Here is a 12,283-nt window from a genome sequence, read left to right as displayed (position 1 = left end):
TTAGGTATTGGTCACTTGATGCCATGTCGTACGGCCATGCTAGTTTATTTGCTTAGAAAAGAGTTCTAACCCAAAAGATTGGGTTTCGTCCGAAAGAAAAGGTCGACTTTTCACGCTAATTTGACCGACAATTTGTTGACTTAATAGGTCCTTGGTGATCAGTCCAGAATGAGCGGTGGATTCCGACTGCCTGTGATGGGGGTGGGCTTTTTATTTTTTTTTTAAATACATCAGATGAGCAGCCACCTCGCTTCTTCCCTTACAGTAATCCTTAGTTGGTCTGATTCAATTTCTTCAAGATGAGATTGATTGAAGTTCATTGAATGAACTATGGTAAACGATGGGATTTTTAGTTCTATGCAGGTAAAGCAGATCTCCGCCAGTCATTTGCGCGTTTCCTCCACCTCGAATTTCTTCCCGCTACACCCGAAAAACCGACAGCCATGTATGGGAATCCCAGCTCATTCTAATTTCAGTGTATAACCTGAGAGTTAAGAGGACTATCATTTTATCAATTCTAGTAATTATCGTCATCAAAACAGATCTTTTAAACGGTGGTTTCAGTATTCAAAACGATTTCCGAAAGAGTTTCATATGTGGCAATGTTTTACGTCAACTGAGAACTGTTTATAGTGCCAATGGCTATCTAACCCTCTGATAACCTATCTGTTCATTTGTTTATTTTTATATATATTTATTTATATACACAACGATATATCTATATTCCTAAAATAATCTAATGCAAATCGTGACTTTAAGCAAAACTTTTGCGGCGATAGCAAGAGATGACTAAACAATATAATCACTTTTCTTACAATCGACAAATCAACTCTGTGCCAAAATATAAAAGCGATATTTTGGATCACAACTAGTACATGTGTTTTCACCAGAGTACACGCACACAACTAGTTGTGAGCACACGGCGGTGATTTTTTCCTTAAATTTGGCGTTTCACGGAAATATCAAGCTTAACTCCGCTACTGCCAAGAGATCGTCGACCTAAGCTTGACAAACTAGAAGTGATCACATTTTCATTTGGCACAAATGTTACTCTCTCCTTTTAAAATCCTACTTTCCATTTTCAAACGATAATTTTACTCGCTTTCGCAACTTACAGCGATATTTTCAGTTTTATGTTGCGTGGATAAATCAGTTTTCTTTCGAAGCGCGTGATGAGTATTTTTTCATAGCTGGAGCTTTCGCGTGTGAGATTGACGTTATCAATTTAAACAAGCCCCTAACCTTCGGAAGGTCTCCTAAAAATACTCCAGTCCAGATATTTATTTTTCTTTCTCTTAATTAATGATAAGAAATTTCGGATTACGTGACTAAGGCGTGCTTGGATGACGTATTTCACGTGGCTATTTAATTCCGAGTACTACTTTAAACTAAATAAAGAACACATGACAATTTTTACTGTGCTAGTTTCTTGCAAGATTTATCGTTAACTATTCAGAAGTAGACAATATGGTGAAGCAAAGTAGAGTGTCACAGCCATTTGAAAATAACGACGGTAAAAGTTGTTCAAGTACTTCTAGTGAAGCTAACGATAACATCGCAACAGGAGACAAACGTCTGGAAGAAAGCTGATAAACGAAGTTTTCCTTCACCGCCAGAAAAAAACCTCGAAAGGCTTAGACTACAGGACTATCTTCTACTTAAAACTCTGCTCTTCCTTCTCAGAACTAAACTAGACATGGCTGAGTTTTTGCCAAAAAACCGTCATGCAGATGATGCAAGAGATAACTCCAACACAACTTGATGAAATTAAGAGACCCTCGCAGCTAAGAACACGACTAAAACGAGTAGTTGAAAATAGGACCTGAAAAAAATTCAGGCCCTTACGGGATTTATTTTCAGGTCCTATTTTCAACTACTCGTTTCAGTAGTGTTCTTAGCTGCGAGGGTCTCATAATTTCATCTATTCACCGCAGTGCAAATATATGAATTTCATATATCTAAAATCTTCATTCATTACTTGGATGGTTTATTTGGACCCAACACATTAACCAGCTCCCAGTTGGCTTTTTAGCTCAGTTGGTAGAGCGCTGCACCGGTATCGCAGAGGTCATGGGTTCAAATCCCGTACGAGCCTGAATTTTTTTCAGGTTCTATTTTCAACTACTCGTTTCAGTAGTGTTCTTAGCTGCGAGGGTCTCTTAATTTCATCTATTCACCGCAGTGCAAATATATGAATTTCATATATCGAAAATCTTCATTCAACTTGATGAGTTCAACAGTGACACTGCACTTATTGATGGACTCTTCACCACAACATTGTGTTCGACAAAACTATAAACTTATTCGAGAGTTTAAGTTCTCTCTCGCTAAAATTTAAGAACGGTAGTTCTTGACGTCTGCACTCCCTCATGTAAAGCCGAGGTAAGATTTCCGCACAGTCTCATATCATTCCAAAACAAGCTGTAGTCCCAAAGGCAATCTATTGTTTTCATCATTATTAACTTTATTCTAAAACTATAAGTATGATAAAGTATGGAGCTGGACAAAAATCTTACAAAGGCCGATACAAGCTTAGCCTTAAAAAACTCTATAAGGGTTTGTAAAATTTTTTCCAATGGTTCCAAGTCATTTATAATCAATGCAATTCTGATCTGTCCTTAAGCAGCGTAGTCATCGACTCATTTCGAAACTCATTCGTCGATTCGATTAAAAAAAAACCATACGTTGATTTAGAAGTAAGTACTTGTAACAATCAGAAGAGCGAGTTTTACTAAGCTTAGCGGGTAAAATTTTGGCCCATTCTTCTCAAATTTAGGGCTATTCAAGCGAGGTCGTGTTCAAATTTGCCACTTTATCGTTTATTGATAATCAGTGATGCCCACACATTCTGCACGATGCGATATTTATCAATAATCAATTTTTCTCGACTTCCCTCCCCAAGGTATACTGACTGTGACTAAATGAACGGCAGACAAAAGGAAGCGGCAACAATCCATGTAATTCCATTGACAAAACAAAATTTCCTTCCATAAAAAGCAAGTAAGAGAGGACGTTAAAACAGGCGGTCGGCATTTCCTGTGCCTATCTTCAAACCAAGTGCTAATAAACTGGGAAAATTACAATTACGAAGATAAAATCATACGTCTCGCAAATGAATGACACTTGAATGCAAGATGAGCGGCTACTGAGGAATTAAACTTGAGACGTTGCCGACTGAGAAAATACGTGTGGAAATACGTCCCGGTAAACAGTAACTTGTACGTACCTGGAAAACGAGGTTCCAGCACGACAAGCTCCAGGTCATAATCGAATTTAAGCATGATGTTGACAGAATCCAAGCGATATCTTCTTCACTAACCACGAAGGAAAATCCACTTTTAGTACCCATTGTACCCATTTAATCTCCCACGCTGTCATAAACGGTGACAACCTCGTAGAGTAAGACTTCACATGTCGTTTGCACAGACAATTACCCGGCGTTGCTCTCTGAAAATTGTCTTCATGATTCAAAATTTCAAAATTTAGTTTCTTACCGCCAACGCGGACATGCGTTATTCGATTGGTACCCATTCCTTTCGTGCGCCACTTCTTTTAACGCCTGACTGAAAATAGCGCGGGAACTACTTGGGGTGAGTTGTGGGTAAAACGAATCATCCTGTTGACGCTTAGTAAGTCTGTTAAGCCAAAGTTCAAGTAATGAATCTTTTAAATTCGCCTGCAATGTGTAGTCTCCTTTATTTTTATCTAATTTCTTTTCTTCTGTGCGTCTTTGTACCTGATCGGTAATAGTTCAAAACTCGAAAATCAGCCACAACTTAAATATTCACCTAAATCGTAATTATTGGACATGAGCAACTGGGAAAAAAAATAGAGAAACTTTCTTTTGGAAAAAATTTTTTTAGAAAAGGCGAAAGGCCCTTTATAGCTCTTTATCATCGCCCTCCCCTCCCCTCCCTTCCCACCCCACGGAGTGCTATTCCTTTCCTCTGATTGGATAAAATAGAAAAAAATTGGGAACGTAAGTGTCTCATAGCTACACGAATAATGACATACGAAAACACTCACAATAAGACTTAGTTGCTTCGTTTCCCTTGAGGTCTATAGGTCTGTCACACAGTAAAAAGCTTGGCATGCATACATGCAAAAATAACTCCTTTCCTATCTCTTTTATAATATCAAGGCAACAAAAACAGCAAAATTTACTGGGTTTTGAATGAAACAAAAAACACCTGCTGGCTCTACGTACCACATCCGCTAAATGAAAACGTAACAAGGTTTAATTCAAAAAAAATTCTGATCAAGCGATAGCGATCTACGGGGAGGTTTTTAAACAGTTTGCGCGACTTTTGGGATTGAGAAATTTCAAGAAGAACAGCAGAAAGCCATTGATATGTTTTTAAAGGAAATGATGTCTCCGTATCGTTATCAACAAGCCGTGGAAATTTTAAATTTATCAAGCCGCGAAAGTGATCAATCGCCTCTCTTCTCTTGCAGAGAGGCGTTCACTGTATTTATTGTGCCGCCGGTTAACCTCCCAATGGTTTTGGGCCAATGGACTTGGCCTCCTTCAACTTTCGGTCTCTTTGCGAACGGTGCAGCGAAGCTATTAAATTATAACTATCTGTTCCTTGCAGCGATCCTTTCGACTTAGAAACGAGTCGCTCTTTCATCACATTTGCTTAAAGAAATCTGTAAAAATCCTTGAGGTTCTGCAGCAAATGATCCAAATTTTTAGACGACCGTGGTACCGTCTACAAATGCATGCAGAAGCCGCGTACACGTTGAAATCTAGTTTCGTTAGCTCGGCTAATCGAACATCGTCCTCTTCTTGTTCTATACCAAAAATCGCCTTCTATATCCATAAAGCAGAGTACATCTTTGAACGCGGACACTAAATTGCAAATTTACCTGAAAAAAATGAGAATGAATTCACTTTAATGCTGTTGTTTACTTCGATTACCTTTCACGCTCAGACGAGCCACTTCGCAAAAAATACTCTTAAGTTCCATAACTTTGCATAGATTAGTGTGAAGTCATAAGAAACGATTCCTGTCAGATTTCGTAGACGTTTCCTTCCTTTCGTTATCCCTTGTGGGGGACGATACGGCTACATGTAGACTACCAACAAAATTCATGTTCGTTCAACTTCTTCGCTCTTCTTCTTCGCATGTGAGTTAAATCTCTAGACTAAGTTTCCCGTTTTATCCTTTTCTTTGAAGCTAACGTCACTTGGATAAAAAAAAAAGCAAAGAAACAAACAAAAACAAAAAAACGTTGATAGCCCAACGCATGAGCTTTGGGACTACGGCCTCGTTTTAGAATAGCAATGGGTTATATGGAAATCTTTGGAACGAATTGAAGAAAGTTGTTCGAAAATCTTGAGCCACTTTGTCATTGATAAGACAGCGTTTTCAAGAAAATATATAAAAAAAAAAAAAGCTTTGTGTGTGGCAATAGAGGAACTATTCGCCAAGCATGATGCCGGGATCGTTTACATGTCGTTGGATCATAAGCAAAGCCCATGACAGCCACCGTGCGTCAATGATCCTATTTCAAAGATGTTCTTAATCAACCGAGACACAATACATGCGAGCCGACATCAAAACTCCTTAAAAGATACATGCAAAAAGTCTCTTAAAATGAAAACCCGACTGGATTCAAAAGATATAAACTATAAAATAAAGATTCTCTCGCTATCTCGACCCTTGATAGGTGTTTCTTTCTCGTCAGTTTCTTTCGAGTCCTTTCTTTCCAGTTACCCCTGGAACCGAATGATAAACCTTTAAGAGACACCATTACTTTTATAATCTGTCAAATATTGCATCTGCTGATATCTTGACCAAACAAGGAAAATTTATTTGCTTAGATAATCGTCTTGAACTACCGGTTTTCAGGCAGTGTACGTGCCTTTTTATGGGTCCCGTGTTCTTTCCTAATGAGATAGTTGACCTTGGCATTTTGAGAGTTGAAGTGCAAGTCCTTTTCCTTTCTCAGTGGCGCTGACAGATGCTGATTTCTTGCGCATTTGGTATTTTCAGAATATCACTTACAGCTGACCAGGAAATCAAGCCTTTGATCAGCTCTAAAAACAATTAGGGCTGATACACGAAGGAAATCTTTCTTTTTTTTCTTTGAGTCAATTGGCAGCATTGGAAATCATCTACCCTTAGCCACGATGCACGCAAAAAGATATGGGAACACAAGCGGCCCAAACTCCAGCTGTGAGATGCTCATCTTGCCAAATAACAGTCATGGCAAAATTACAAGGGTTGCATGGGAATATTTCCGACCGCTCTAAGAAATAAGAAATGCGTCAAATTTTCTATAAAATACCTCACCTTACTATCACAGTGTATCGCTCGTTATCTGACCGCTTACTACGTTGAAGGGAACCCATTTTAACGAGTTATCCATTTCGTGGTTTTCTACGTACACAAGAAAAGCCCAGTATACCTTGAATCACTCAATACGAACCCAGATTTGAACGTCCTCCTTAAGAGAGCTTTTCCTATGTACACAGAAAACCTAGAACTGTATAACTCGTTAAAATGGGTTCCCTTCAACAAGCGAACACAGTAGCAGATTTCCGCTTCAAGTGTACGGCTTGGCATCTGACACGCGCACACCGGAATTCCGTTGTTTACGAACTAAAAGCAAATTTGACAGTGGATTAGTTGAAAAAGAAACTAAATAATACAGTTATGCTGAAGAAATGACTGGTCGGACACTACTCGTCTTTAAGCAACTAAATTTTCCTCTTCGTCCATCAGTCTTCCATAATCGGCCAGCTTATTTCCGAACCTAGTGTTTTTGAGAACCTGAGAATTTTGCAAATACATCTATAAGTAGATTAGGATGTCCAGCAGTACTTAATGAATGGAAAATTTCCCCCTGAAAAGAAGCATTTTTTTCCAATAACATAAAAATGAAAAGAAAAATAGGAAGTCATTCAAAACTGAAGCCTAGACTATTTATCCATTTCTTAATAGATAAAGAAATTTCCACCAGGGAGGTGAACAAAATACTATAGGAAAGAGCAAGTAACCATTAGCAAGAGCGACATCATGCAAGGAACGATATGTAATGACATTTGGCAAAAGTGTGTTTATTAAACCAGAAACAGCGCAAGAGAAGGAGAGAGAGCAAGAAAGAAGAAGAGAAAGAGGAGAGGGGAGTCCATATTATTGCGTAACTGACCACACTCGCTGGTTTGTTCTTACAAAAATATGCGACTATGCGCTAATAAGGATTGACGTGCCATATAACAAAAGGTGATCATCCTTCATATACAATGCGAGCAATATTCCCCAAAAAGGGAATGTTTTCCCCAATAAGACCCGCAAAATTTGAAGTTCTTTCTTTAATCTATGCGAGAATGAAAAGGACATTCCTTCACAATTTACATGAATTTTCCTGCGTCTTTAACTGGCTGTTTTAAAAAAGGCTAAGAACTTTTTTAGTTGGAGTCACATTATTGGTCAGGCATGGAAAATCACAAATTTTAGTCTGAAAACTTCTGCTATAGATTCCAGGATTTTGTTCCTGACCCATGAAAAAAATACTTAATTAAAATACTATTTAACTACGTTTCGCAGATAAATTAGGCAATTTTGTTCTTAAGTATACATTTTAAGGATGAAAACGTGCCTGGCCGAATTGTCGTATATATGACAAGAATGACGTAAAATCCCTAAAAAGAGGTCCAGCATGCAGTGACTTTGCATAATCGCGACCTTTCATCCGAGCAATTAAATACTTTAAAAAATTGAACAAGCTTATTCCTCAAATATCACATCCGTTATCCAAATACTTGTACATGAACCTGCCAAACTGCGTGCAAAATACATCGACTACAACTGAAAAGAGAGCCAGAAACAAGACCAATAATGGAGTTTCCCCACAGTTCTCAAAACATAAAGTACATTACTTTTTAAGTAAAATAGAAAATGATCCACTGAGGTGGAACAGTAGTCACCTTGCATGATCAGAACTTTTTAGTTTAAAATTACGAAAGCACGATAGAACAAATACGATAGAACATACGTAGCAACGAGGAAAAACAACATCAAAAGACAATTACACTAGAATTCCGAGAGGATCGAGTGACAGGTAAGCTCGTTTGATACCAATTCCGCTCAGGGCAAAGGTACAAATTGCTCGAAAGATCACGTACACAGGAAGCTGATATGATAAACGGATAATACTGTATAAAAGGAGCCATGATTTCTGTACTCATCATTCAAGTCTACTGGCAGCTTGAAGAGAACCAGCGAATAACTTGGAAAAGAACTATTCTTCAAGGCTGGAAATGGTAAGAGAATCTTATCGTAAAATAATGTTTTTTTGTATAATATAGTATACTCGTATAAACTTTTCCATGAAGAGGATTCAACACGCTCCACGCTTAGGCATGTGAGTACCTACTAAGGCCAGTTTTTAAGGTGGCCCATCGACCTCTCTAATTTACGGTGGTTATCGCTAGTTATGCTCAGAATCTAACGACCAGTTCAACCTGTCTAGTTAAGTTGTTTAGCTTGTTGAATAATTGGATGCTTGATATTCTCTTGAGCGAGATCCTTGAACATTGATCCTTTTCCCTTAAACAAATAACCACAGTTACGGCGATTTATGACGAAGCGAACCCAGACACAAGAAAAAAAAAAAAGAAATGGCCAGTATTGCAGCAAGAGTTAACTGTGTATGATTCAAACCCATTGGCGACGCTACCAAACAATGAACAAGCTCGCCAAAGAGAGTCTCAGACTGTACTCCAGTGATAGGGCATCGAGGCGTGGAATCCGAAGGTCTGGGTTTGATTCCTAATGCGAAGTAAGAAGTGTTTCATAGAGAGGATTCCACGCTTAATCGAGTCCAATAAAACCGACATCCCACCAAAATGTTCATCTCCATCAGTATGTCAAGAGAACAATTGGTATTCTGCCCGACGAGACATTCGATAAGTCTTACTGACCATGATGGTCACATGATGCCTTTCTAACAGTAGGAATGAGTTTGTGATGTATCAACAAATAATGTTGTATTGTTTGTAGATTGCAGATTGGAAAGCTTTGTGTTTCATCGCGATTTTCTTCATTGTTCAAAGCGTGAACTCACAGGCCTCAGGTATTTAAAGCAGTTTATTTATTTACGTCGATTTATTTTTGATTTTTCATTGGGGGGGCGGGGGGGGGGGAGAAGGGAACGGGACTTTGATCATCCTTAAATCAGGACTGCAAGAAACTCACTTGACATACACGTACTAGTCCTTTTTTTTTAATTTTAACTTATCCTTTAGTCAAAGGAACTCGAGAGACTCTAAACCAAATCCTGTTCCTTCTGGGATGAGGTAATCCCCAAATTATGGATTAACAGAAATTAATTGAAATTGCACGCCTCTCTCGTTTGTTGACATTATGATTGAGATTTTACCACTTCAAAGAGAGATTGCAAACGTTTCAGTCAGGGGGTAACATGAGTCAAAAATACACGTACACACAAACATGTCAACATAAGGTAGTTTAACCGAATCTAACACGTGCTGTCTTAATGTAAATGCTCTGTTTATCGATTCTTTGAGTGACAAACTTGAAAAATACAAGCTTCTTTTTTCAAGATGAGCAAATTACAAATGCCTCGTCAACAACAACAAGATTTTTAAAATAATTTTAAAACATTTATCATGAGATCTCATTTGGCACATATTTTGTCCACACCCAACTGAAAACCAGGCTATTATTGATTTAAAGTTGGAAGCTTGGTGACTAGGTTTCGTGACCAAATGTAATGAAGATTGTCTTTCCCTTAGGTAACTGGCAGAAGGCAAATACTGCTCCAGTGTGTTTTGGCACCAGGGATACTCAGCCTGGATCCTTCTACCTGCCATCTGGCGGCGGACTGGCCGCTATAAAGTTGGTCCACTTGTACGGTTACGTGTCCTGTGACGTTAGACATCCCCAACACTGGTCATTTTGGGGGTGTGGTCAACATAGCAGTTTAAAACAAGAGGTTGATGTGGTCATAACAACATCGGACGACAAACAGATCATTTTGCCGCCAGCAGAATTCATGAAGTACAACCACCAAGGAGGCAAGTGGGCCAGGGTTCCCGGATATGACTCATTCTCCAAAGAGATTGTGCTAACCCCATTTGGCAAGCCTTATCCAGTAGTTGCTGGTCAGCAGCTTCACCTTTGGTACGCTGAGGATCTGCAAAATTACACTGAGGGCGACAACGGAGGCAGAGTTTGTTGTGATGTTTATGCTCAGTTTCAAGTATAGCTTTCGTTTTCGTATTAGCCATATTTTCATTAAGTGACATTAGGTGCAATAATCAATGCGATGATCTTAGAGTGAGCTCTCTCTTTCAAAACTGTTGCATTTCCAAGTCTTTTTGTTTCGTTCATTACGTTGGTGTAGACAAGCTTACAAGTTTTTTCACACAAAAAACCTCGTTTGAATTTCGCCGTTAGTTGTTGTTACTGTTTTGATTTTAGAAAAAAAATAGCAAATATTATGTTATGTAATTTCAGGCAGCGATGACGTAGAACAAAACGATAAATTACTGGATGTACGATTGGCCAGTAAATCATGAGCAAAATAAATGGGCATTATAACTCATTTTGTTGTTCTTACTTTTCTTGGTTTCTTGTTGTAAGTAACCACGAGTTTATATAAGTATGGAACACGTAGGTTCCCATCCCTTCGAAACAAGACAAAACACCTCTTTCTTCGTCCTCTCTACCGACCTCAAAATTTGCCATTTTGTTATTCCGCCCTTATCACTGTTTTACAAGTTGTTTGTCCAAAACAATTCAGCTGTAGTTCAGTTTACTTAGTTTACCCAACTAACCTCTTGAATTTACACATCAGAAGAAAGTTAAACGTTTTGTTGAGGGCTAAATTGAGTAAATTTATGAATTTAAGTCAAAGAGAATGTGAGATCAGAATATAATGATCTAAGGAGGATTTACACAGGCTGCTCAACATTAAATTTGCTGTTCTTAACACTTGGGACATCAACCACAGGACGGTGTCGAATGACATCTGCCATAAGTTAAGGCTGTTCTGAAGATTATAAGACCGGGAACATAAGGTAATCAGAGAATAACTTATTTCTGCAAGGGTTTTCGAAACGTCAGTCACTACTGACACCAGACCTTCTCAGGACTGATCTAACACAGACTATTACATTCCACAATTTTTTATGTACGTCCTTGCGATTATTTCCCTTCTTTCCAAATTATTCACCTCTGTAAACATTATCACAAAATTGTAAAATATGTCTTTTTTGACAAAAAGATATGGTCTCTTTTACATAAAAGTAGTTAATTAAGGTTAAGATTTTCCGTCAGCCTCTTTGCCAACACACGCAGCTTCTATAGAAAAAAAATTTTATTAAATAAAACTAAAAAGAAAAGGAAAGCGTCTTAACTCATCGTCGTTAATATTCCATTTAAGACAATAAACAACTTAAACATTTACCTAAATCGCAATTATGGGACATGAGCAACTGGGAAAAGAAAATTAAAAAAAACTTTCTTTTGAAAAAAACTTTTTTTTCAGAAAAAGCGAAAGGTCCTTTAGAGCTCTTTATCATCGTCGCAGGATAACCTTTCCCCTCCCCTCCCCTTCCACCCCACTTAGTGCTAGTCCGTCCCTCTCAGTCAGATAAAATTTTAAAAAAATGGGAACGTAGGTGTATTCTAGCTACACGAACAATGACTATGAAAACACTCACAGTAAAACTCCATTTTTAAAATTGGTTCATGTTCCTTGAGGTCTTTACGTCTAACATACAGTCAAAAGTTTAACATACATATATGCAAAAATAACACCTTTCCAATCTCTTTTATAATACCAGATCAACTAAAACAGCAAAATTTACTGGGTTTTAAATGAAACAAAAAAAACCTGCAGGCTTAACGCGCCACCTCCGCCAAATCAAAACATAACAAGGTTGAATTTAAAAAAAAAAATTCTGATCAAGATTTTTTTTGTCATCATCTGATTATTAAAAGCCAATATTCAAAAAGACCATCCAAGAAAGACATCGACGGTTTTATATAGCGCCTCTGACAAACAGGGCGTAGACGTCACAGTAAACTGTGCCTCTGCTGTCGCTTTCGGTGGAACCTTTCAGATCATCGCCATACCACAAGCGTAACTGCTGACCAGTCAGTACTGGATAAGACTTATAAAAATTTGCAAGAGTACAATCTCCTTGGATGAACTTCATGAGCTGGCTTAGTGGCAAAATGAGCTTGTTATTCGATATTTCTACGACAATAATCTAATCAGTAGCGCCTAGCATTAATTTATTTGA

At 38.2% G+C, this 12,283-nt stretch overlaps 1 protein-coding gene and 1 long non-coding RNA gene across 2 annotated transcripts; one reads left to right on the top strand and one right to left on the bottom strand.

Annotated features, from left to right (window-relative positions):
* Positions 1–4,096: 4,096 nt before the first annotated feature.
* Positions 4,097–9,004, bottom strand: LOC149037831 (uncharacterized). Its single transcript, XR_016181110.1, has 2 exons — positions 6,300–9,004; positions 4,097–4,869 (listed from the first exon to the last, which is right to left on the bottom strand). It is a non-coding gene; the product is annotated as an uncharacterized LOC149037831 (long non-coding RNA).
* On the top strand, positions 8,199–10,578 carry LOC113664880 (uncharacterized). The gene is made up of 3 exons (XM_089187450.1): positions 8,199–8,272; positions 9,012–9,084; positions 9,767–10,578. Exons 1-3 carry the CDS (start codon positions 8,270–8,272, stop codon positions 10,237–10,239), a joined length of 549 nt encoding a protein of 182 aa, XP_089043576.1. The 5' UTR covers positions 8,199–8,269; the 3' UTR covers positions 10,240–10,578.
* The last annotated feature ends 1,705 nt before the right edge of the window (positions 10,579–12,283 follow it).

Source organism: Pocillopora damicornis, chromosome 11 (assembly GCF_964200805.1).
Source record: "Pocillopora damicornis chromosome 11, jaPocDami1.2, whole genome shotgun sequence".
Lineage (NCBI taxonomy): Eukaryota > Metazoa > Cnidaria > Anthozoa > Scleractinia > Pocilloporidae > Pocillopora > Pocillopora damicornis.
This window is presented reverse-complemented; position numbering and strand designations above follow the sequence as displayed.